We start from the raw sequence: 27673 nt of genomic DNA on the forward strand, positions 1-27673 counted from the left end.
GAAATCTTACGTCATAATGTGCCTCATACATCACCATTACATCACCTAATCAACACGAATTAGACTTTAATATATTAGCGCCCCTCACTTCACACATGTGTGATTTTTTTTAACATAAGGCATTACATTCTGTGTATCTCTCTCGTGGTCAGTAGTGACTTCTGGCTGGATGTACATACATGGCCATTTTAGTTTTTGCTTGAAGAGATAAGAAAAGCTGGAGCAAAGCAAAACAATGTGCATTAATAATGTATGAACTTGACATCTAACCTACAACGCAAGGTTTGACGGCAGCTGAAAAGGGCAAAGAACCGGCGCAACCGCTAACGTCAAGAAAACAAATGTTATATAAATAAAATATGGATGAAAATATAAAACTGCCAGGTTGCTTAGCTGGAATTTGTTCTTCAGGTGACGGGTGTCCCACAGCTAGGAGACCTGGAGAGCTTCCTCTGTGACGGAACCAACCTGGATGAGTACGTCCAATTCAACAGCCTGGCTGAGAAGGAGGCCTTTCAAAATGTCAGCTGCTATTCCCTCACTCCACAGCAGCTGAGAAACACCCGGCAAGTCTTACTCCAGAATCTGGACATGAGAAAAGTGGTCACTCAGGTACAGTAACTCAATTTCCTTTTGTATCCTTTCAGATTATTATTTTTTTTGCCTGAAATGTGTGCTTTGTGACCTCACTGATTAACACCAATTGTGAATGTAGGTTTCCTTGGAAAAGCAAACAAAAGCTTTCTCAACGCGTATGGTGTGCAGTGCACATTGTGGTTCAAAAACGGGGTTTCAATCCATGAACTGGCAACAAAATTGCCTTTTTGCATACTGCAGTGCTGTACTTTCCCATGCCAAGCCAACCGTATAGCAGACAATAATTGAAACTATGTATTAGAAGGAATTCTGTCTCAATGAAGGACTTCTGTAATGATTTACTGTACATTCAAACAGGTAATCCACATTTCCAATCTTACCCAGATTGTACTCTAAGACTAAATATAGAAAATGGCAAGGGTCCCAGGTAATTTGTGCTATACATTTATTGTCAAGAATTCTTTCTCTAAACTTGAACAGTGACCGTTGGGCACCAGCCTACTCAAAAACGATGCAAGTCGGGAACAATGCAAGTTGGAAACCCCATCTGTATCTGTCCCTTCTATGTCTATATATGGAGATTTCTGTATTGGTCTGCTGTGTGTGTCCCTATTACATAATTGCTTGATGACATCAGCGTACTCCATGGGGATTTGTGGATTCACCAATCTTTTCTGGTGCGCTGATCTGACCGACTTCCCACTTGACATATATATCACAACGCCCTTGGGTCCTCTGTGATACGCACGCTAAGTTTCGGTCGGATCGACAGTTCTGGGCAACCGGATCTCCATATACGGTAATATGCCTATATTGGCATATTGGTCCAATCAGCCGTTCTAGACAACCGCCTATCTGACCGACGCAGCGCCAGGCACTGTACTCCCCCGGGTCCTCAGCAATGCGTGTGCTGAGTAAGATATTGAAGTCTATACAGTATTGTGTTGAAAGGATATATAGGCTTATGTGAAACTTATGCTTAAGCATTTTCCAAACAGAGAAGGGCACATAGTGTTAAACTAAGCCTTTTCTGACTGGGAGAACTTAACTGCCTACCCTTCATCTACACAGTGATACACAGCACCATGCCTATTACCTTTTGTCAGTATAATATGCTGTATTTCAGTCTCATATTTCTGACGAGAGATACAAAGCATTTTGTATTAAACCATTTTGGGCGGGAACCCCTTTTGGTGTTCGCATTATGTTATGCTTTAGCTATTGAAAAATAGCAGATCTACAAGCTCGTAGCGCGCCACCGAGTGGCGCGCTACGAGCTTGTAGGTCTGCTATTTTTGAAAAATCGAAGAACGACTGACAGAAACATAGCTTTTTCAGAAAGCTGTCGGGATGTAGAAGACATTTTTAGAATCTGATCTCAGGTCAGAATGGGTTAAATAAATTGTATAGCCAACCTTGAGATGTCTTCTCTCTCCAATGGAGATATTTTTCTCCAGCACTACTCTGGGTCTCCAGTGACTGATGCGCATGCGGTCAGGTGGAAATTATTTGTTTATTAATATTGATGTTTTTCCTAGTTGGACAGAAACACAGCATTGCCTTCATGATGATGAAAGCCTGTGCTTTTCCTGCTGAGTTTATCTCTGAGAGAAAATGTATGGGACAGAAAAACCCAATGAATAAGAGATAAGGTAGGAAGTTTGTAGGAGAGCGGAAGATTGAGCATTTGAACGATTTAAGCCCCCCCAAGGCATTTTTTAGTCATTGACAAAGAAAGCACAGACAAGATATGGTGAAAAACCTCTTCGGTGCCTGAAGCAAAAGCAGGAGAAGAACATCAGGCTCTCACACTTAAAGCTTGAAGTTCATGAATAAAGGTGATAAGAACAACATAAAGGGGAAAAAAGGTTGAATTTATCACTGTCACTGAGGAGACTGACTGGAAGAGGATGATTTTAGGGGTGCAATCAATTTAATTGATTACAGTATAAATATGTACGCCACTGTGCAGTTATAAATAATGTACATAACCATACAAACATAGCTGAGCTACAAGCTGACAGCACATAGCGATGTTCTAGGTTGTGAGCTTGTAGATCTGCTATTACTGTAGGATTTTTTTAATTTCTCACTCGAGATAGGGCGAGAAGTTCTGTCATCCGCAAGAGACTCGAGCAAATAAGGGGCCGATCCGATAGTTTACCGATACAGTATCGACACACACACACACACACACACCACACACCACACACCACACACACACACACATATATATAATGCCATTACTTGCATACCAAGCTAATTGGGTATTAGGCCAAGAATAGGCTTTATTTTCAGTTGGATTTAGTTGAAATGCAAATGCATCAGTTATCTTTCAGGTACCGTACCAGAAGGGCAGTGAAATCCTTGTGCTGCTCACAATTCAATTATTATGCCATTTTCATTCAATCATTTTCCAATCGGCTCGCCTGATTTATAGAAAAAATAAATAAATAAATAAACACGTGTGAGGCCTGAGACTCTCAATAATACAACAAATAAGTACACTGGAATACTTTTGAGTTGAACAAATGAGGTTTGCGAGATTGTCTTGTGCCGTGGGGTCCACTTATCCACATTCTGATGTGTTACAGTTACAGCACTGGCATGTTCTGCACATCAACACCATGAATTGAATACACAGGACCTCAATGGAAACAAGACCTGGGTTTTTAGCATTCTCCTGTATAAATCTGTGCCACTGTGCCATTTTTGCAAGTTCATAAAGTATACAATTAATCAATCAAAACTAAATAGCAGTGATTTCAAGCTGTTGATTGCCCAAGAGAGAAACATGTGCTATTTCAATCAGCCTCATTGTGATGTTTCACTCGGCATGCACATTGCTGTCAAGTGTACAATTTTACCAAAATGAATGTACTCAGTCAGTACTTCATGTGCCCTGGATAGCTACTGGTCGATCCGCTTGACTTCTTAAATACGTTACCGTATTTAGTATAATTATTAAACCCCAAGCTTTTTTTGTGCTCCAGTGTCCTTCCCCCTGCTTGCTATTTATCTCCACCTTTGTCCTGGAATCTGGATGATTTTCTGAGCTGCATCGTTTTATGTTTTGAAGGTCAAGACAGACCTGTATAGCAGACATACAATTGACACATGGAAATGATGGCTGCTGTTGAAAGGGCATGCAATTGTTACCTTTGACTTGAATCTTGCATGCACTTGAATGCCTCTTTGTGTTTGCTTCAGAATATCATTTTAACAACACTGTGGATAAATAGTTTATTTTCAGCTCCTGGTATGAGAAAAACAGAATGATTATGCCCAAACGGCAGCATTCATTTTAGCATCTTAATTTAGTTTTAATCTTGTGGAATCTGTTCTGTGAAACTAACACTTTGCATACTCCGCTTTAGCTACCTTTGGACCTGAACTCGGCAGACACAATTCAACTAGTGCAGAAAACCACCAGAGACGCCTTACCAGTGATTGAAGAGGTTAGTGGCACTAGCATGTGATTTATAACCACAACTAAATCTCAGCTTATTCTATATCAGCAGTTCACCTGGGGCGACTGTGGCTCAAGAGGTAGAGCAGGTCGTCCAATGATCCATGGGTCGGCGGTTCGAATCCCGGCTCCTCCTGGCTACATGTCGAAGTGTCCTTGGGCAAGACACTGAACCCCAAATTGCTCCCGATGTGCTGGTTGGTACCTTGCATGGCTTCCGCCGCAATCGGTGTATGAATGTGTGTGTGAATGGGTGAATGTAATGCACAATCTATGTAAAGCGCCTTGGATAAAGGCACTGTATAAATGCACCATTTACCATTTACCTCTGTCACCCTCTGTCGCACACTATAATGTATGCTGTTTTTCCTTTGTATAATGATGATGTAGCCCAGATTTGTCTATGACCACTGAGTGAGTGGTGTCACACCTCCACTCTCTTCTTGTGTAGCTGTAGCTTGAACACGATTATTCTCCTGTTTTTCATCTCAAACAAAATGGTATTGTTTACATGCGTTTGCACCTGACCAGATGGCCAAGTTGCAGGACTCCATGATGTTCGAGGCTGCCGCTTCGTTGGATTTCCGTCAGGACGTGGTTGGTAGCATCAATATGCTGCTGTGTGGGAAGGAGTCTGACCTTAACTCCACCAATCTGACCCTGAGCTTTCCAGCCTCCAGACAGATGGCCAGCAACAACTCAGTGTCTGACATCAGGACTGCCAATTCCAGTAGGTGCCCTTAATAGCCTTTACTTTATGCATGCATGTTCATACAGCCTCTTCCAGTCACTTTTATTTTTTTTAATTGCTGCTGGTTCCGCTGAACTAGAGGTACTCAATGTAGTGATGATTAGCATAACATCGCCCTGGAACTCGGAGACAGGGTACATGATTTTGAATATGCATAGTGAAAATGTTGTGAGATAAGATCATGTTTATCTTATAAGATAAGATAGACCTACAGTATTTATATTGATCCCTGTCGGGAACTTGGCAGCAACAACAGTGAGAATGAAGCACAAGACAGGCAGGTAATAGCGATTATGAGCAAGAAAGTACTGCCGAAGCAGACAACCCACAACACTCCAGGTTAGAATAAAGTTCTTACGGTGCAAGGCTCGAATATACAAGTTGAAATGAAGAAAATGTCAGCACTCATTGTATGTCCTTTTGATATGACTTTATTTACCTCTGACATTGATAACGAACGCGTTTCGGCCTGTGTGGCCTTCGTCAGCGTTATCATATAATAGTGATTATGACAAAGTTAAAATAGAGTCATATGCACCTGGTCTGACTGAGTTAACATAATGCATACTCCGTTAACTCAGGCAGTTTCATTACGCCTACTTCTTTGGCTTTAGTGCCTCCCAAACTGATTATGTATTACATTTCAGTAAGTCCAACTTTTATGTCAATATGTTCAAATCATGTTTATTGCTTTCTATTCAATAATAGTTGTGATAGTCAGGTGAAGTTCCATTAATCTGGAATGTACAGTGTGTCCATATAATAGTCGAATTATGTCTCATGTGTTACTGTTAGCACTGTTAGTGTAAGCACACTCAAAAGAATAGTGAAATGGTAATAAAGAATTGCCAGCTCAATGTTCTTAAAAGGATCAATATTCTGACCTTTCCAAATTAACCCATTTTGACGTGAGATCAGATTCTAAAAATGTCTTCTACATCCTGATCCTGTTTTCTGAAAAAGCTATGTTTCTATGTCAGTGGTTCTTCGATTTTTCAAAAATAGCAGAACTACAAGCTCGTAGCGCGCCACTCGGTGGCGCGCTATGAGCTTGTAGATCTGCTATTTTTCAATAGCTAAAGCATAACATAATGCTAACACCAAAAGGGGTTCCCGCCCAAAATGGGTTAATGCTTCATGGAAATGGAGGACATCTAAGGTTCCATTATAACAAATAGACAGGATTAGAACGGTTCTTCCATGGAAGACGGTAAAAGCCAGTGCCCTTTTTAAATTGGCCAAACATAAAATAAAACATGAATAGGAGGTGTTTCTGATTGATTCCATACCTCAGCATGGGAGAAAAACAACAACACCACACCACCACCATATGAAGCTTTTGAGAAAAACATGGTGAAAAGGACGACGGTGATATTTCCTCGGGACTTTGCTGAATGCAACACTGATGCTTTGCTCAGTTTGGGAAGATTCTAATTCCCTTATTTTGTTGTGTTTGAACAGAAAGTGTATCAGAGTGTACCCCCCTCTAGCTGTGTACACAGAACTCGGTTGGTCGTCGAGGAGAACACAATTGAAGCGAATACTAGCTGTGTGGCTATTGGCCTGATTTTGTGCTGCACCAATTTCCTTTTGTTTGAGTGCAACAAAGGCGCAGAGTGAGCAGTCTGCAGTATTGTCCCATGTGTATATAATTTATGGCTTAAGAATTCTGCTGCCTTCCAGTCGTCACATTTCCAAATAGTTTCAACATCTATTAGTCTATCAGGGGCGACTGTGGCTCAGGAGGTAGAGCAGGTCGTCCAATGATCCATGGGTCGGCGGTTCGAATCCCGGCTCCTCCTGTCAACATGTCGAAGTGTCCTTGGGCAAGACACTGAACCCCAAATTGCTCCCGATGTGCTGGTTGTGCCGCAATCGGTGTATGAATAGGTGAATGTAATGCACAATCTATGTAAAGCGCCTTGGATAAAGGCGCTATATAAATGCACCATTTACCATTTATCAATAAATGTGTAGGTATCCCTCCAGGGACATGGGACTCTGATGATTTTAAAACTTAGATTAGCTGGTCACTAGCCTCGGGGATCCCAGGGGTTTGGTCACAGACACGGATGGACAGGGGCGAAAACATAATCTCTGCTTCCCATCCGTTCCGGACTGGCGGAGATACAAATCCAGCAATTCACATTATGCATACTGTAACTGGCTATCCCTCAAACAAATTGCCCACAATTCTGCACATGAGTTCTTGTTTTCTGTGACATCACTTATTATCTCAAAGCTGGCTGTTTTATTCAAAAGGCCTGTCCTGCAGTACAGTATGTGTGGTTCTTTGAGTGCTACTGTAGCTACAGTAAATTAACTTGCTTGTGAAGGTTAGCTGAAGTTTAATACTCCTGTCTGATTTGTCACTTAATGTGGGTGGGTGTTGTAGTACTGGATGCATTTTGATTAATTTGACATAACAAAAAGACTGTAGCAACAGGTCATACGCTGCAACAAATTATGTACATTCTTTGAACAATGTTGACGATAACACTATAAAGTTTAAATGTAACTTGTTTCCATAGTGGTCCTTTTGCAGGTAGACAAAGATGGCAATACAAGTCACACATGAATACGGTACATGCCTTAACTACTTACATACCCACCTACATATTCCGCCAATATATATTTACACATACACCCAACGGCCACCTCATCAGCCACCCCCACACACCCAACAAAGCTGTCAGCTGTCACACAGTGTGTCCAGGCCACTTCACTCAACAAAGTGTCCTCTGAGCACCGTGCTCACATCATCACATATAGGCTACTCACATCACGTACGAGTTGGGGTCCGTTACTAAAAAAGTAATACACTACACATTACACATTACGTTTGAAAAAAGTAATGCCTTACATTACTTGATTACTCCCTGGAGAAAGTAACTAGTTACACTACTCGTTACATTCCTTTGGCGTTACTCCATAAAATCACCTGAGATGCATTGTCACATAATTTGCCGCCACTTAACAAATCTTTATAATCCTCAGGACTCAGGACATACACAAGATCTTTCTTTATGCTCTTAATACCAGGTTGTTGAACAAGTGAAGGAATAAAACAAACAAACAAACAAACTCTCCTTGCGGCGGGGGTGTCGCTACTAGCTACACTAGGGTGCGTTTGAAAATGTCCACACAGAGCGCACTCACATATTACGGTTGGATTGGCCAGTGGCCACAATGGCCAATGCGCTCAGTGCTGTATTTTCGAATGCACCCCTAGATCAGCTGGAGACTGGAGTGATGTGTATTTACAGTCCGTTCCTGCTTGTTGTGTATGGGGTTCACGACATGTTGTTGCGACAGTAGATAAAAGTGTGCCTGCGGCCGTAAGGCTGTGTTGTGTTGTTGCTGCTGCTGCTGACACCGGTTTGTAATGTGCGTAGTAAGTTGCCGGCGCACCTTTTCAGCTCACAGTAAAGTCGCATACCTGTTCAACTCATCTCCTTAGTTGTATTCTCCAACACAAGTTACACCCAACTCTGCTTGTACATACAGTACTAAAACCCTCTTACATTTCTCAAGTCATTCTCCCATTTTGATATCACACAGAATCTTGTCTGTCTCGTGTCTGAAAATGACTCTAATCATGTTTATTCAAAGTAAACATATTTGAGTTGGTTCAATAGTAACAAAACGCCTGCGGCCCCCAAGGCTAGTTGAATAGTGATAGGAAGCATGTGCAATCCAATGCATTGGGATGGTTTGATTGAAGTGTGCGTGTGCGTGTGCGTGTGCGTGTGTGTGTGTGTGCGTGCGCTTCTGAGCATGTAGTTGACAGTGTGTGTTTGTGAGTGCTTGTGTGTGTGTTTCTGAGATGACAGTGTGTGTTTGTGAGTGCTGGTGTGCATGCGTTGACATGAGGTCTGCATGATTATGCATTCATTCTTATCCATCTGCTTGGAATAGGTGTGTGTAGGAGTGTGTGCGTGCGTGCGTGTCCGTATTCACAGCCCTGCCTCACTGTCGTGCTGTGTTGAGCGTCTCTCCAGGGGACAACTCAAATTGATTAAATTCGCCAGGTAAGATGAGGGGCTGACTTGAGGCTCGGAGCAATTACTTGACTGTGGCAGTGCCTGGTGTGAAATATAGATTCTCCACTACTCTGATCCCACTACTAAGTTATAAAATATACATATGTTGTCAAAATACCACGACATATACCATCACAATGCAATGCATTTGTCTCGTCCATCCAGCTTAATATGTCATCTTCGCTGTCTTGCAGAAGATTCACATCTCTAATTTTCTATTTTTTTGTTCAATCCTTTCACTGTTGGTGTTGTCTTGCGTGTGTGCAACCTAAATATTGTAGACTAAAACCAGTCAATCCATAAAGAATCCGGGACAGCTATAGTATCAGGGGTGCAGTGAAACAACCTAAACCTATAGGTATACTCTGTCTCCGATCACCCAAAGCAAAGCAAAGTTCTTTGTTTACCCAGGGTGAATGGACTAAGCTCGAGATGCTTGTTTACAGCCACACCCTGCTCATAGAACATTTCATGGTAGGGGGTTCAATGCCTTGCTCAAGGGCACTTCAGCGGTGGTAATTTTAACGTGCCGGTCCGGGGATTCGAACTGGCGACCTTCCGGTATCAAGACCGCTCCGCAAACCGTTCGGCCACCACTGCCACCCAAACCGTCAGTCAACTAAATTCACTTCAAATATTTTAATCTGGGAGGAAAGTTATCCAAAGATAACAATGTAATAAAATTAAGCATTAATAAGACATGGTAAAGCAATATAGGCCAAATATAAAGATAAGAACATACAGTAGTTGAAATGACTCTACTATCACACTATCATCGTTAGTGTATCAGTAGGCTATAGTATTGTAGTAACTTGTAATGCATGCGGGTAGTACACCTGCGGATGGTGCTAATTAGAACTTGGGGGGCGACTGTGGCTCAAGAGGTAGAGCAGGTCGTCCAATGATCCATGGGTCGGCGGTTCGAATCCCGGCTCCTCCTGTCTACAAGTCGAAGTGTCCTTGGGCAAGACACTGAACCCTAAATTGTTCCCATTGTGCTGGTTGGTACCTTGCATGGCTTCCGCCGCAATCAGTGTATGAATGTGTGTGTGAATGGGTGAATGTAATGCACAATCTATGTAAAGCGCCTTGGATAAAGGCACTATATAAATGCACCATTTACCATTTAGGCCTGTGTGTAACCTCTCAAGACAGCACTACTGCCTTAAACATGGAATGCTAGTATGAATAAACACAGATGCGTGCGTGCGTGCATGCGTGCGTGCGTGCGCTTCATTTATTTTCTTTCTCTCTTCTTCACCTTTCCTTTTCTTCAGACCACCCATTTTGCCAGGCAGCTTGTCTAAAATTTTATCAATAGAGAAGATACTGTAGTTTAGACAGAACTGTTCTATGTGTGCATGTATCACCAAGAGACTCCTATGCCACCAAAATGTGGAACGCCCTACCAACTGTCATTAAGACATGCGAATCCCTTGACTCCTTCAAAACCGCTCTCAAAGGGCACCTACGGATGGCTGCAATTCGAAACTGGCCCCCGTAAAATCTGAATCCCCCCCCCCCGCCCCCCCCCCTTTTTTCCCCTCACTGTATATATTTCTTTTCCCTTTTTACCTCCTTTTTGATGAATTCTTTTTTGATGAATTCCTGTTCTGTCTATAGAAGTGTCTATTTGTACGTCTCTAAATGTTTTGATGATTTGAACATGGTGGACCCTGTTGGAAACAAGTGTAATGCTTAATTGGGTCGTCCACTCACAGTTAACAGCCTTTGTATTGAGTTTGTGCTTGAAATGTACTGTAATTCTGCAAACTGTTAATAAATTCTTCAATCAATCAATCAATCAATGATGTCACGTACACACCACACGGACCCTCATGCTGGGTAACACCTCTCTGATGGGAAGGATATACACTGTGCAAGTTAAGGAGAACCGGGAGTTTTTAAAGTCATGCCAGGGAAACGGGTAATTAACAGGATGGTCAATATACCGTAGGAAGTTACTTATGTTATGCCCACAGTTTCACGCAAATTGACCAAATTTCTATGGAAATTTGGTCAAATGTAACATACAAATGAAAGGAGGAGGCCTTTTGGTTTCTGTTTTACCACTCTCCTACGGATGGTGCACTAGAACTTAATCATCTGTAACATTGTGCGTGCGTGAGAGACACATCGTTTTTCAGGAAGTTTCAGCACACCTGACATCTCTCGTTCTCTCTCTCTGGAAAGTTGTCTAGGGTAGATGGGCCTTTCAAGCATGGCTGAAGATGGAACAGGACTCAAAATGAGTGTCATTAATTGTTTATTTCCTTTCAGTGTGATAAACAATAGCTTCCTGACTTTTAGTAGTTACAACTTTTGTCATGTATCATATATTTTGGCATCAGTGTTGATGTTGTCGACTAAAACTATGACGAAAAATGTTCAACTACCTTTTTCCACCGAATATCGATCCATCCATCCATCCATCCATCTTCAACCGCTTAACAGTAGTCAGGTCACGGGGGCAACAGCTCCACCAGAGAGCTTCAGACTTCTCTCTCCAGCCACCAAGGCCCACCAAAATAATGTTTTGTCGACAAAATCAACTGTTGATTTAGTTCTAAAATCTTATGATATTTAGTCAACTAAAACTAGACTAAATTAAAACATTTCAGTGAGCAAAATTGTATTAAGAAGACTATGACTAAAGCTAAATCAACACTGTTTGGCATGCATCCCATTTAAATAGATACTCTAAGTCAGGGGTGCCCAAAAGGTAGATCGCGATCTACCAGTAGATCACAAAGGCTGTGCAGGTAGATCACATGACATGCCCCTAAAGAGTATTTCATTCAAATATATTGAAGAAAAAAAATGATAAAAAAAATAAAAAAAATCTCCCCCTCTATTTCCCATTCCAATTGCATTTGTCTTATACTGTACAGAAACACGAACTCTACTATTCCGAAGCCCCCTCAGGTACATATTTAAACTATTTTCAGCAATGGTATAATAATTGATTTGGTGGGTAGATCTTGCCGAGCTGGTCATTTTGAAAGTAGCTCTCAAGTCAAAAAGTGTGGGCACCCCTGCTCTAAGTACTAGCAATAGAACTAAGTACTAATAGTAAAGGTTGTTGTTGGTCTGGTGAACAGCCATAAAACTAAGAAGGCAGATCAGCCTACTGAACTTGCTGGCTGTGGCTCAGGAGGTAGAGCAGGTCGTCCAATGACCCGTGGGTTCGCGGTTCGAATCTCGGCTCCTCCTGTCCACATGTCGAAGTGTCCTTGTGCAAGACACTGCCTCCAATGAGTCGGTCGGTGTGAGCCTGCCACCATTGGTGTGTGGATGTGGGACGTGAGGACGCTGGCGACAACTGTTTGCCGCTTCACCTCCCCAATGTATGACTGAATAAACCATTGTAAAGTGCTTGGGAAAAGTGCTATAAAAATGCCATTCATTATAAAAGTATTCAGCTAACAGAAGATGAATGATGCTTGGGAACAGATATGTTGTGACATGCTGGGATATGTCATGGACTATGCACTACAGCAGACTGTTAGCCAAATTGGCCACAAGATGACCAATTACTGTCTCGAGAGCCAACATAATGGTCAGCTCGACCAACACAGTAACACACTGACAGCACACAAATTGGAAATGGTTCAGGTTCTCATTCTTGCACTCCTCAACCAGCAATATACAATATACTGTTCAACCCTCCCAATCTGGTAAAACACTGGTAGTAGTGCACTTAATTGCACTATATACACGCACGCACACACACACACACACACACACACACACACACACACACACACACACACATACTGTATACAGGAGTAGCTCAATATTATGGGGAATATGAATGCAATTATTTTATTTCAATTGACTTTACTGTAAGTAATACAATAAAATATAGAGTAGGCCTACTGTATGATTGGGGAAATACAAATCAATATAGGCTACTACGGTAAGTTAGAAGCCTATATTCATTAGACTTGTATAATACTAAGGTGGATTATAGCGGCGAACATGTGGTTAGCACCTTCTCTTCCCCACTCCCACATTGTGGAGTGATGATCTTGGGTCTGTGGGGGCAAGTGTTGTCATCCTGGAGGATGGCGTTAGGTCCCAGATTCTGAAGATATGGGATCGCCGCTGGCTCCAGAATCTCATCCCGATATCTCACTGCATTGAGATTGCCTTCAATCATGACGAGTTCTGTCTTGAGAGAGATACTGCCCCATACCATACCATAGTTGTTGTGGCTATGGATCTTCCAGATGCTACTGCGTTCAACACTCAGTGTAAAATTAATAAATTGTAAAAATAGCCAATATGTGATGCTTTTTTCCTTATTACTGTGGGAGAGTGCAATTATCCAATCCACTAAGCTATACTCAAAGCAAGGGTGAATACCAAACATTTGCCATTTTACCCACACATTTAGCTGTGTTGCTCATTCCAGTAATGTCCGATCCTTACAAGCTATACCTCGTTGTAAAGGTGACTAATCTACGATAAAAATGATATAAAATACAATTTAATTTGGTATTATTAAAGGGGAGAAATAACCGACCAAAGTTGAGTTTCCGAACCTTTTGTGCTGAGTTTATATATCTTTGATTATTTGAACTATCCTTCTTCTTTCTTCTTTGTACCTCTCCTGCTCTATGTCCATCCTCTCTCACGGAAACTAGAAATAATTAATTTCACACACTTCTCTACATGCTTTGACAAGAAAGCTCAGGAGGTAGAGTGGCCCTTTTTTTTTTTTACACGATTCTGATTCATCTCCCCATTTGCATTAACATTACACATTTGGCGTGCGGCCGACTGTTTATTAAATTGGCGCGCCACGTGATCAGCAGTTGTCATGTAACTTGTATAACATTTCACTGTAGCTATAATCAATTCATTGCCTGTATTGATGCGGTTGTGTTGTGGTATTGATTTTGTCATTTGTTTTACTCATGAAGACAAGTATGTCAAATGTGATATATAGGGTTATTTAACGTCAGTGTCAATACATGAGTCGATTAACTTGTTTTTATTTTTATTGTATATACGCATTAGACGACGCATGATACAGTTGGTACCGCACCTGGTATGTGTCTTTGAATATTGTTGATCTAACATATTCTCTGTGCTCGTACAATATACTAGTGATAAGTGATTTAGACGTCTGCTTTGAGGCCGACATGTATGTTTGTTTCCTGCCTGTGGCTATCTCCTGTGCTGTGTCTAATTTGCACTGCTTTCTGTTTGTCTAAACAAAGAATAAATGCAACGGGGACTTATTCGTCTGCCCTTTCCTTGAAAATAACATTTGTTGAAGACCTTGCCTCATCTCTTATCTTCCCTTCTGTCCTCCCTCCCTCCCTCTCTCTCTCTCTCTCTCTCTCCTCTCCACAGGTGTATTTTGTCAGACACTGATTGAAACCCTAGAGGGCACACCTGGTTTGCGTTATATTTGGAGCACCTTCAGGCCTTTACTGCAAGGGAAGGTCCTCTACACGCCGGACACCCCCGCTGCTCGTCTCATTGTCAAAGAGGTACACATACACGCACGCTCGCAAGCACACACACACACACACACACACACACACACACACACACACACACACACACACACACACACACACACACACACACACACACACACACACCTATTTTAGGCAGATGTATACAAATTAATGCACAAATTAATGCACAATCATGATGCAGGCATGCATGTTTAAAGAATGCGCACCAGCACTCGCAAACACACCAACTATTCAGAAACACACACACACACACACACACACACACACACACACACACACACACACACACACACACACACACTCTAAGACCATCCGCAGAAGGAATGCAGCTCAAAAAGTCAGCGAGCGATCTCATTCAGGGGAGATTGAGAATGCAATGCATTTCTCATGACATTTCTCCAAGATATCAATCTCATGTGCATAACCAAAACAAACAACAACAGTCAGGCATCAGGGATTCTGTGTGGGGAACATTGAGTGGGGAATCTGGGGATAATGAGCGAGTGCGAAATCTGATGAGTTCACAGCAAGTTTCTCTGTCTTGGCGCGTGGAGGGCCCTCTTCACACGGGCATATTCAGATTGTTTACAAGTCGCTGTGCAGGTTTAAATAACCACATTTACATTTGTCACTGTAGGGGGGGGGGGGAAATACGTAGGTAAAGTAGGCCTGCACAGTGGTGCACTTTCAAGTTCACTTAGGCTCGAAAGGAAATGGGATGTCCCAGTTGGCATGTTTTCAATGGATGAAAAGCGAGATGAACTGCTGCTAATCACTCTATGGTTTTGTTTTCTTGTTTCAGGCAAATAGCACCTTCAACGCCTTGGCTATGCTGAGAGAGCTTGCTGACTCTTGGGATGAGCTTGGGCCGAGAGTTTGGGAGTACTTTGAAAACGGTCGCCAAATCAATGCACTACGGGTAAGGTGAAATTAAAACATTGCCTAGATGAGTACCAAAAAATGCAGACCAAAATTTAGCTTGTCTGTGTGTTTTTATCAAGTACCAGCTTTTCACAAGATAATGTATGTCCAAAGAGAGAAATTATTTCACGGAGTTGGTATTAAAAAGAAAACATGACAACACTATTTAAAACAGTTCATTGTAAACAAGTAATCGTACAACAATCCACATCACATTTTCAGCTTTGCCAAAATAAAATGTCAACAGATTGTGTCAGCTATCAAATCAAGAGAGGTTTATTCATGTATTAATTTCTGCTATAAACATAAAGAAAAATGTCCATGTATTCAACTAGTCTCCAAATCTCCTTTTTAAAAGCAGCCCATAATATTCCCATTTTACTTTAGCTTCGTATATCATTTGCAGTTAAGAGTGTGCAGGTAAGAATATACACATCTCATGCACTGTACAGTATCAACAGACTGCACCGTCTGTGGGATGTGGACACAGAGGAGGGAAAGTAATTATGGATAAGTGCAGGATAATTTTCATCCTGGCAGAAGGGATTATCTGGGAAAGGAGAGTACACAGATACCTTGCCACCCTCTCTCTCTCTCTCTCTCTCTCTCTCTCTCTCTCTCTCTCTCTCTCTCTCTCTCTCTCTCTCCCTCCCTCCCTAGTCCCTCCCATCTCTTTCTCTCGCTCTTCCGTCCCTCGCCCTGTCTTTCCTTGGCACTGACATTACTCCCGTGTCACTCTAAATGAGCTTATAGGCAGCTGGAGGGGAGCAGACGTTGGGAGCTCCTTACAGCCAGAGTATTCATTACCCTAGCCCTAACCTTTACACAAATGGGCCAGCAATCCTCCTTTGTCTTCATTTTCTCCCAGCCGTGCAAGTTCCCCTCTGCATCTCTCTGCAGAAACGGGTGGCTCCCGGAGGTTTGTCATCTGCTGAGGTCCTTCAAGGTCCCAGACACATTTTACCTTGATGGAGCAATTACCACCCCCTCCACTACCACCAACCAACCAACCAACACCGCCACAGTTCAGTTATAGGATGTGGGGTTCTATGGTGCAAGGGCTAATTTATACTTTGTTGCATGACCATGTTGTTCATGTTTTTCTCCTGAAGATCTGTTCTTTCCCTCAAGCAACAGTCCAAAGTAAAAAATTAGGGATGCTGATTCAATCAAAAAGAATCCAGATGGATCACTTAAAAACGTAATGCTACTGGATGTAATGAATAAAAAATATAAAAGAGAAACAGGTTTATCATACCTACTGTCAGGTTGAACTGACAGTAGGTATGATATACCTTTTAAGACAGTTATGATATATTTAGCAGCAGAAGGCATTGTAATTACCTTTGGCAGCAGTGTCAAATGTGCAAAGATCGAAGCAGAAGCCAATTGCCAATTTCACGTGTCTAAGTATATAATTTAATTTTCAGTTTTTTTTTCTTTTCTTTTTTTTACCATGTCGTCATTCTGAGCTCATTTACTAGGATGGTTTGTCCTTCATAATTCTTTTTCATAATTAATAGTGTGAGATGCTTGAAGTAACGATGTCTTCAAACAAGGATAATATTTCACCTATAGTAAATGTACCTGGGGGAAAAAAAGAGAAGAAAAAGACCATTACTGCATCAAACGTAGCCTAATCAACAAACTATATTATAAAAACTGGTCAAAGCATTGGACAACTTGTCAAATAATATAAGAAAGAGACGCATGCAGACCCATGATCAGAGACACATACCTACAAGCTCACACAACGTTGTGAGCCTTTAGATCTTTATTTATATATATATTATTAATATATATATATAATATTATTATCTATGGAACCGAGTCTAACAAAATGTAATGCCTCATCTCCTACATAACAATTCCAAGTGCTTATCAGGGTGGGGGGTCCCCAGTTCAAAATCAAATATGATTGCTCTGTCCACAGAGCAAAATTAATGTTAAGGACGGGTGCTGCTATATCACCTGGCTGTATCGTACTGCATGACCCCATGTTGTAAATGGTAAATGGTGCATTTATATAGCGCCTTTATCCAAGGCGCTTTACATAGATTGTGCATCAATTCACCCATTCACACACACATTCATACACCGATGGCAGCAGAAACCATGCAAGGCACTAGCCAGCACATCGGGAGCAATTAGGGGTTCAGTGTCTTGCTCAAGGACACTTCGACACTAACTCTAGGGGAGCCGGGGTTCGAACAGGCAACCTTGCGGTTACCATCCAGCCACTCTACCCCTGAGCCACCGCCGCCCACAAAATATTAAAGCGGATTGATTTGAGCTTTCTTTGGCTCTTTGCCGTGTGGACCAGACCATTTCCCCTGCACATTTTAAAAGGCCACTGAATACATCTCACTTTTATTGTTTTCCTTTAAGAGCGTCTCACGTTGGATCATTTAATTTGACACATGACCAACAAGGTTAAATGGCATATCCATAACTCTGTGGCCCAAAGGCCACTGGAGATTTGGCAGATAAGGTAGACCAGTGGTGCAAAGTACATTTACTCAAGTTCAGTACCATTTTGAAATACTTTTATACAAGTATTTCAAACTTTCAATACTATTATACTTCTACTCCACTACATCTCAGAGCCAAAAAGTTAACTTTTTACTACACTACAATTATTTGAAAATGTAGTTACTAGTTACTGTGCAGATTTAGATTATTATTACAAAATGACCAATACAAGATTTTTACTTAACAGAGTAACAGAGTATTTTTAAATTGTGTGGTAATACTACTTTTACTCGAGTAAAAATAACCGGAGTACTTATTCCACCAGCACTGCTGACATAATTCTGAGAATTCAATACAATGGTGACTGGATGGATAGAGCTTTCGATTTGTGTTAATTATTGCAGTGCTCTTGCAAATGGGGTTACTACTGTTTCAGGTCACCGTGTGCATTTTTGAAATAAACGTAGGGCAAACGGAGCAGCATAGAGATTACTTCGTTTGAAATGGACCCAAGGTTAAATGGAATATCCACAGACTTGTTGACACTGAAATGCCAGTGTCTATCTTACAGTAGTTTTGTTTACAGTAGTTTATTTTAGTTCAGCTTGTTTGGTTTGCATATAACCCACAAATCATCATCATACAAATATTGGAAAAAACAAAATAAGAAAAAAGACAATCCACCCTTTTTGTGGTCCTCCCACAGACAAACAAAGCATGACAACCCACGCGTGTAAGTCAAAGGCTATAGTAAATTAAATCAGTTTACATAACATTTTGCATCAGCAATTTTTTTAGCCAACTAAAATTCTCTTCATGCCTAGTAGGGCTAAACCATGTCGTAAGGTTCTCAGACAGTCTATACAGTAGTATAGACTGAAAAATATATTGCCACTATACATGTAACCTATGCTTGAGTAAATAATCACTTTAGTTGAACTTCAGCTAATGTAGTAACGGTGTCATTAACATATTAGTAAATGGCCACCCATTTCACGGCAGCAGAGGACGGGAGTGGTTGTGGTCAGTACGTTCGAGTGCAGATGAACTAATGTTGAGATTGTCATCAAATTACCTAATTATTACGTAAGTCCCTGTTTGTATGAGGAGCTACAGAGCCATTTCTTCCCCGACACTCATTCACAAACGTGCACGCACGCACGCACGCACGCACGTGCGCGTGCACACACATACACACACACATACACATGCACACAGATTGGAAACGGGAAAGCAAGGTTATATTTGCATATATATTAGCATATCCTCTTTATTAGCTCTTAGTGTGGTGACAGCAATCACAGCCTGAGGCATGAGCCAAGCTGACTGGATGAACATGTAGGCAGGCACCGCGTACATGTTTGTATCACACAGGAGGAATGGAATGATGGGAGGGTGGGGAATAATACGTGTGTGCCGTGCACTGCATGCAGACGTGTGTGCATGTGCAATGCCACTTTTTTTTTTTTAACAGGTTTTTTTTTCTCGCACTCTCTGTGTGAGAGTGCGAGCAGCACACATGCCACACATGTCAGCATGTGTCGCGGTATGTACGTATGTACAGTATGTGTGTGTTCATATGCTATAGCCGACTACACTGAGCAATGCCTGGCTGTGCTGTGCTGTATGTGGACGGTGTGTGTGTGTCTGTGTAGAGGCTGAAGTACAACAGTGCCACCTAGCTTATTGCTTCTAATTAATTCTGCATGAAAGTGAATGGCAGAGCCACCACCGAAGGAGACGGTATAGCCCTCCCAAACCACTTGAAACCCAGCATCCATATGCCTCGGGGAACATTTGCTGAAATTGCAGATCTACAAGCTACATTTTTGAGCATTTTATTTTAAGTTTCACTAAGACGAGAGGGTTTAAAGGGGAACTTCACTCTTTTTTGCAAAAAAATGTTAATGACATTTAAAAGATTTAGAACACTTTCCTGGGGGTCTTTATGTGTGTAATATGTGGTTTTTTGATATTTTAGATTTCAGCAGTGAGCCCAGTGTCTCTGATGTCATGGACACTGGGCTCACTGCTAAAATCTAAAATATCTAAAACCACATATTGCACACACAAAGACCCCCAGGAAAGTGTTCTAAATCTTCTAAGCGTCACTAACATATATTATTTTGCAAAAAGGGTGAAGTGTCCCTTTAAGTGGTTAAACACTTAACAGTGAGTTAACCACTTCAGCCCCATATAGTTGAGTGGAGTCCCTCAGGGCTCTTTACTAGGTAGTTTCAGTTTTCTGAAAATCACTAGTTTCATCAGTTTTCTCACAAAGTGTTGCGACAGGCTTGTTGATCTGCGAAAGCTTTCCCCACAATACGGATGCTGCAGATTTAAGCGGTTAACTGAACACGGAGGACTTTACCTTGTCGAAAAAAACACCCCCAAATGACAAATAAACAACCAAGAATCAAACGAATCCTCTTATACTTTATGTTTCCAAAATGTCAGGCGTTGCTGGCGAATCCACTGTTTGCTGAGGCTCTCGACCAGCGGCTCAACAGCACGGGATGGACGGCGAAGCGTCTGGCCAACTTCTTGTACAACGGGCCGCCAGAAGAACGCCCGGAGGGCATGCCCCCAAATGACTGGCGCGATGTTTACAACGGCACCACACAAGTCCTGGAGCTCCTCTCCAAGTTTCTCGGGGTTTGTTATTATTTTTTGCCTTTGTCCTTTTATTCCAGTTTTCATTCTTCCTCATATTATTTCTATTATGTCGTCTCAAACAATAAGACGCTTGTCTTATTATGTTTTCATAACTGATAAATGCAGCATTGATGAAGGGAATCAAGCTCTTCTCATTTATATATTTATTTTCATCCCTTGTCCTTCTCGCTCCAACTCACTCGGCTCCTTTTCTTAAAAAAAAAAAAATTCATAGATGTTTGATGACCTTGTCTTGACAAGCTGTCACAAACATAGGGAGGGACAGAGGGCGATGTAGTAATACAGTGAGTGCTTCGATGGTCATCGTGTAATAAAAAAAGAACATTATGAAACCCTATTTTCAGCATGTATTACTCTTGATCTATAATGAAGGAACAGAACAGAACAAACAGTCCAGATGTCCAGGTAGGAACATACACACAGATGGCCGACATTGATTTATTGATCTCGGAGGTGGTTTAGCAGCGCTGCCCTTCTCTTCCTACGTCGACACACATGTTGAAAATAAGCTCACCGCCCTCAAAGTATTAATACACATTCAGCTAAGATGGCAGCTAGGGGCCTTGGGGGTTAGACGGACATGGCCGGTAAAATTCCAAGGTAATACAATTCATTTCTCTGCCCTGATGGAAATTGCATTTCTCAAAATGGACGCCAGAATAAAGGACATCTTCCTGATGGGCTTTTTTATTATATTTTCTATATGGTCCCATGATGAGGACTGTACTGTATCCTCATAAATGTGCAGAAAGATGGAGATGTTCCATACCTCAACCATAGTTCAAAGTAGTGCACAAGGACAAAGGCCCTTGAAGCACAAATTGCATTTTTTGCAGGGTTATGAAGATCTGTGTTGACAAGAGCAATAGGCAAGTGCGCCCCAGTGACAGTGATGTAATTCAATTCCTGGATTTATTTCATGTCGTCGCTGTCGAGTGGAGAAACGCATGTCCAAAACCAAAGTAGCTCACCTACGCGTCACAACGCAAACGGTTCTGAGTTTGTGGATCGGCTATTATTTGTGTACGGGTAGCTCAGTCGGTAGAGCTCTCGCCTTTGGACCACAAGTTCATGGGTTCGATCCCGGCCACCGCCAACTCAGCGAATGAGTAGCACGGCTTGGTGCAGCAAGTCGTGCGGGAAGTACTGGGAGCTCATGGTACAGTAGCCAGGTGTGGCGCGCCACCTCAGCAATCCATCTCCCAGTGGTCTAGCTAGCGCATTGTAACGGGCAATGGTGCCGACAATAAGCCACTCCCGACCTACTTCTATTTTCAATTTGGAGATGCAAGGTTTCTTCCCCACAGTGACGGTTATGGAATTCTTCAATGTCCATGACAGATGGGTTTGATTAGGCTGATCAAATCAGCACTTAAAACCAACCAATCAAATGAGTCTTTTTCCCCCCCCCCAAGGCATACCAGCCAGCTAAGAAAATGTATCTGTCAATAAAGAAACTATATGAGTCAACCTGTCACTCCTGATGAGTCGAATCACTCCTAGATGAGCACATCAACTTCCTCTTTTGGTGAAGCTGAACTTAAGTTCCAGCACACCTGAGAATGGTGACCGGCATATGGACTGAAAGCTTGGCCAAATGCCCATTCTGTTACCACATGCAATTGGGATATGCGTCAACACATAACATTGTTTTTTTCTTTATCTTAATATAAAATAATTAAAGTCGTCACTTAAGTACGTAGGCTACTCTTTCTGTACCATCTAAAACCAAACGAACGTGGCTGATGTGACCTCAGAGGCTTACTGTAGCTGCCGCACTCACGCCCCCCACCTATAGCCACAGCAAATTGAGCATAAATAAAATGGTAAGTGGTGCATTTATATAGCCCCGGCCTTTATCCAAGGCGCTTTACAGAGATTGTGCATTACATTCATACACCGATGCCGGAGGAAACCATGCAAGGCACCAACCAGCACATCGGGAGCAATTAGGTGTTCAGAGTCTTGCTCAAGGACACTTCGATACTAATTCTTGGGGAGCCCAGGTTTGAACTGGTAACCTTGCGGTTCCCATTCGGTCACTCTACGCCTGAGCCACTGTCGCCCCATAGATAAGATATAGATTGAACCACTGAGCAGTGAGCTAAGGGTAATGTTTTAATGAAATAAAAGTTACATTTCTCAGCAGGTCTATATTGTCTAAACTAATATTCACATATAGGCACGTGCATATCGTCTGTCGGGTGGAAACCGCATATGTCCAAAACGGTTACTTCAGCTACTTTAGACACTTTTGTGTGACGCTGTAGTATGATCAACTAGGCCGGGTGTCGATATCTGAAAAAACACAAAAAGTAAAAATATGAATATAAGCAGTATGTTGCCTAATATGCCTTAACACAGCAATGGGGGCTGACAGCGTAATGTTTATCGCACCGTGGAGATCCGTCCGTGCTAATCTCATCTTGTGGCTATCATCGGGTGGCACGCGCATGGCCTCTATAAGCATGGTGTGACCGTGTCCATCATGTACTGTATGTGTTGTGGGGAATCTTCTGATTTTAGGCCAAGACGGGATTGCCACCAGCTATCAGCGGGGACCAGACAGTTCCTCAACCTGAATCAAATCCGCTATATCTGACATATTGGACTTAGCATAATGCCCAGCGGTTCAGGACCAAATATGGACGTTTGTAGACATGCTTACCCTCTCCCCTCCTGGTGTCATGACGTTTGTCAAGGCTTATGAGGGCAACACATGGCACTGACTTCATCTTTTTTCCTTTTGTTATTTGGCTAAGATACAGCGAGGATTTTTATAGCTCTAACGTTGGAAAGAGCTGCGAAGACCTTTTTAATGTAGCGATTATGCGATGTCGCATTGTGTAATCTAAACAAATAGTAATAATTTGTACAAAATTAATCTGTACAGTTGGAGGCCATCGATATTGTCCTTTTCTTTTTGCTAAGGTTTGCGTGATCTGCGCAAAAGGACAGTTAACCCATTTTGGGCGGGAACCCCTTTTGGTGTTTTAAACATTGTTATAATTTAGCTATTGAAAAATAGCAGATCTACAAGCTCATAGCGCGCCACCGAGTGGCGCGCTACGAGCTTGTAGGTCTGCTATTTTTGAAAAATCGTGAAAATATTTATTTCAGAAAACTGGAGGATTTAGAAGGATTTTTTTAAAATTTTGAGGTCAGGCCTAAATGGGTCAAATGATAAGGGACAATATCGGTGGCACCCAACTGTATGTGTTTGCAATGTCATTGATAACAGCTGCTTCCCGTCGGACTGTTTCTCTCAAAAATGTGGATTCCAGTCACGATCCCCCATCAGTCCACTCTGAGCTAAAAATTGCTGCAATGATATGTTTTCTTCCGTGGCTGGATATAGAATCCATGCTAACGCATTCTGGGCGGGAACCCCTTTTGGTGTTTTAAACATTATGTTATAATTTAGCTATTGAAAAATAGCAGATCTACAAGCTCATAGCGCGCCACCGAGTGGCGCGCTATGAACTTGTAGATCTGCTATTTTTGAAAAATCATTAAAATTTGCCTCTAATCTTTCAGAAAATTGTCATGATTTAGAAAACATTTGTTTTAAATGTCGACGTCGGGCCTGAATGGGCTAAAGTCTCCAATGGGAGACATGATAACAAACCAGTTCAGAACTGCAATGTGAAGACAGCTGTCGGGTGTGACCGCTTTCCCTGGATGACTTTCCCAGCACTGTCTCACTGAAACATGGACACGAGGCTATACGGAACAGGGAGTGCAAGTAGACCTCCGTCTCTGCTGCAGCTCACAGCAGTAGTTATAACATGTTACCTCCACCCCCATACCCCCCCCCCCCCCCCCCCGGCAGCTCTGCACAGTCTGGAACGCCACTCCACACTGCTTGAGTGTCAAAAGCTTAACGAGTAGCTTTTCTATCAATGCCACTGCCTTCCTGCTAGTCACTTCCTGCTTTATCATTTTCCCTCTTATTCTGTTTTATTCCTCTTTTTTTTTTTGTCTAGACATTTTTAAAGGATAGTACATTTCATAATATTACAATTAAAACACAATTTGTGCCCAAGACGTCCACAGACGTCCTAGGAATTACCGCATGTAGTGCCCAAGACGTCTGTGGACGTTTTTTTTTTTTTTTTTCTCTTTCAAAATTTCAAAAAGTGGGTCTAAAAGTGGGCACCCTGGGTCGCCATTTTGAAAGAATGAAAGGGCACATAATGTGTTAACTGTCAAAATGAAATTAATCAACAGCCTCTTCCCAGAACACATGGCTACTCTCTTTTTTTGCCTGACTTTGTATTGCCTCTCATTTTGTTTGCCAGTGTCTGGACCTGAATAAGTTCGAGGCGGCCCCTACTGAGGGACATCTGGTGAACAAAGCCCTGGAGCTCCTTAAGGATGATAAATACTGGGCTGGCATTGTTTTTGAAAACCTGCCGCCCGATGCCAGCCACCCCCCTCCGTATGTCAAGTACAAGATCCGCATGGACATCGATGAGATCGAGCCCACTGATAAGATTGAGGACAGGTATGTGATGCAAGCAGAAGTTATTGTTAAAGGTATATTCAGTGATTTCACTTAATTCAAATATCACTTATTTTTTCTTATTTTTTGGATAATCCTCCCTACTATAAAGTGTGCTGACCATATCAGGAGTTCCTCCATGTCCCCAGTGAGCCCCTGGGGTCAAAAACCCTAGTTTCGGTTTGGGCTTTGGGTGGCAAAGCCTTCATCCAATCGGGATGAGAGGGGCCTTCCTCCAATCATGATCGAGTGGGGCGGGCATTGGTGCACGTGCTGTTGGTCTGTTGTACTTCCCCCACTGTAGAGCGTGTGCATGTGCACATCTTGTTACCGGGTGGACCGGGTTTTTTTTCCAAATCACCCAAATCACTGAATGCTCCTTTAATTAAATAACGTGCAACTAAACCAATGTGATGTGTGAATTTTCCCCCCCTTCATTCTGTGAGGCTTACTTTGCAAAGACAATTATCTGCTCTGTCATTTGCACCATAGTATACTAAGTCAGACAACGCTGCATGGCCTGAAAAAGTCCTGCCAAGGGAAGATTTATTATTTGAATGCACGGTTGTTAAGCCACAGCGATGATGCGCTGACAGTGGATATGAGACAATAACAGATACCGCTGCAACTTTCCGCCATCCTTCTAGTTCTAACGCGGACTGTGATGTGTGTCCTTATAACAAGGTCATGGTCTCCCGGGGCCCGAGACAGCGCCTTTAATGACCTGCGCTATATATGGGGAGGCTTCGCCTATCTGCAGGACATGATGGACCATGGTATTATACGAACGCACGCCAACAACGAGAGCCAGGCCCTCGGCGTTTTCGCCCAGCAGATGCCGTACCCTTGCTACACGGACGACGGGTGAGTACCGAAGCTTTTATCTGTCAGGGCCCGTGATTAGAGGAAGGAAGGAAGGAAGGAGGAGGTATTACTGCAATAATGTTCTGCTCACTCCCGGGAGTTGCCACTCAGTGCCACGGCACCGCTGAGTTATAGTTTTATCAGTTATTTAGGCTCTTCAAATTTCCCCGCGGAGACGTGAAGATGCCACCTCTGTAGTTATTTTTTTCTATTAGCCCTTCTCTTGTGTTTGGTCTTTTTTCCCCTACACGGCACAGATGCGCTCGCTCGTGTTTTTGGCCGTCGACCAAAAACCGAGGGAGGCTACAGTCCCCACTAATGTTAATATTCAAAGCCAGTGTTACATTTTATCCTGAAGGACATGGGTTGTGGTTAGGCAAGGGGAACCAAACACAAATGAAGAGAGACGTCCCAGTCTATTGATTTTAGTCAAGCTGCAGAACCTGTCCCTGAATGCCTGATACATGCTGAATTATTAAGGCTACTTGCTTTAGGACTCTATCCCTTCTTTCATTTGAGAAAAGCTTTCATCCTCAAATAAATAAGGTGTGTAGATATGCCTCACAAGTCCATCATATGCTTAGATTGATATGAGCGCTCAGGTTCGTGTTGGCTAGGTATCTGTCAATAGCGCTGTCCTTATAGCACATTATATCATTCACCAAGGGAGAGAAATGATGCAGCAACGGCTCTTAATCTTCTGCAGCCCAGATTTCCTTCCGAGTCGGGGAAATTACTCCCATCCATGCAGCGTTATGATCTCCATTAATAAAGGCAAAGCCCAGTGATGCCATCAAGAGAGGAGATAATTACCGGGGAGATTTAACCCATTTAGGTCTGACGTAGAAATAAAGAAAACGTTCGCTCTGAAAGAATATATACCCATTCAAAGATTTGTGCCGCATTTTTACGATTTTTCAAAAATAGCAGACCTACAAGTTCATAGTGCGCCACTCGGTGGCGCGCTATGAGCTTGTAGATCTGCTATTTTTCAATAGCTAAAGTATAACAGAATGCTTGAAACACCAAAAGGGGTTCCCGCCCAAAATGGGTTAAAACCAGCCACACAATACAGTCCTTTCCTTTCACGAGATACAGAACAGTCACACCACATGGGGATATGATATCGCAGGTGCAGCGACTATACATTTTATAACTAAAATAAAGAAATCATGGTCTGTTAACCACATGAACCCTAGCTCAACCTATCCTGGGCATTTCATAAAGTGAGAACATTCAGCAAAAACAGGTGAAGATTCGGTGAAAATAGCAAAATGACGCTTTGTGAGTTTGTAGATCAACTACCAAGAAAGAAAATGATAATTTTGAAACACAAATCACACATGTTCTTTTATGTCACAACATCTTTTTAACCCATTTAGGCCTGACCTCGAAATAAAAAAAAAATCTTCTAAATCCTCCAGTTTTCTGAAATAAATATTTTCATGATTTTTCAAAAATAGCAGATCTACAAGCTCATAGCGCGCCACTCGGTGGCGCGCTATGAGCTTGTAGATCTGCTATTTTTCAATAGCTAAAGCATAACATAATGTTTAAAACACCAAAAGGGGTTTCCTCCCATAATGGGTTAAATGGGGGTCCAAGGCGAAATACATCAATTTGGGGATACTTGGCATGACAATGTTTGAGAACCATTGTTTTAAATGATGGTGTTCTGATAGATGCCTTGGAGACATGCAATGAGAAAATACTAGTGCTCTTAAAACCACATTGGCAGTAATGGTTTTATTGATTTAGCCTTCGCCTTTGTGTGCTATCGGTTCCCCATGAAAAACCTAGCTCCCCATGACGGCACAGCACTATTTTCCTCCACTTGCATTCAACACATCCAGATCATGCTGCATATACTGTATATACCAT

At 42.2% G+C, this 27673-nt stretch overlaps 1 protein-coding gene across 1 annotated transcript in view; it reads left to right on the forward strand.

Annotated features, from left to right (window-relative positions):
• The window catches only part of LOC306914597 (phospholipid-transporting ATPase ABCA1), a 272775-nt gene that overhangs the window by 75740 nt on the left and 169362 nt on the right, over positions 1-27673 (forward strand). The window contains exons 8-15 of the mRNA XM_079491713.1: positions 412-612; positions 3975-4055; positions 4598-4796; positions 14225-14364; positions 15158-15274; positions 20206-20403; positions 24726-24931; positions 25613-25792. Coding sequence (XP_079347839.1) covers positions 412-612; positions 3975-4055; positions 4598-4796; positions 14225-14364; positions 15158-15274; positions 20206-20403; positions 24726-24931; positions 25613-25792 — 1322 coding nt within the window. The remainder of the gene's footprint in view (positions 1-411; positions 613-3974; positions 4056-4597; positions 4797-14224; positions 14365-15157; positions 15275-20205; positions 20404-24725; positions 24932-25612; positions 25793-27673) is intronic.

This window comes from Electrona antarctica (genome assembly GCF_951216825.1).
Source record: "Electrona antarctica genome assembly, chromosome: 21".
Taxonomy (NCBI): Eukaryota; Metazoa; Chordata; class Actinopteri; order Myctophiformes; family Myctophidae; genus Electrona; species Electrona antarctica.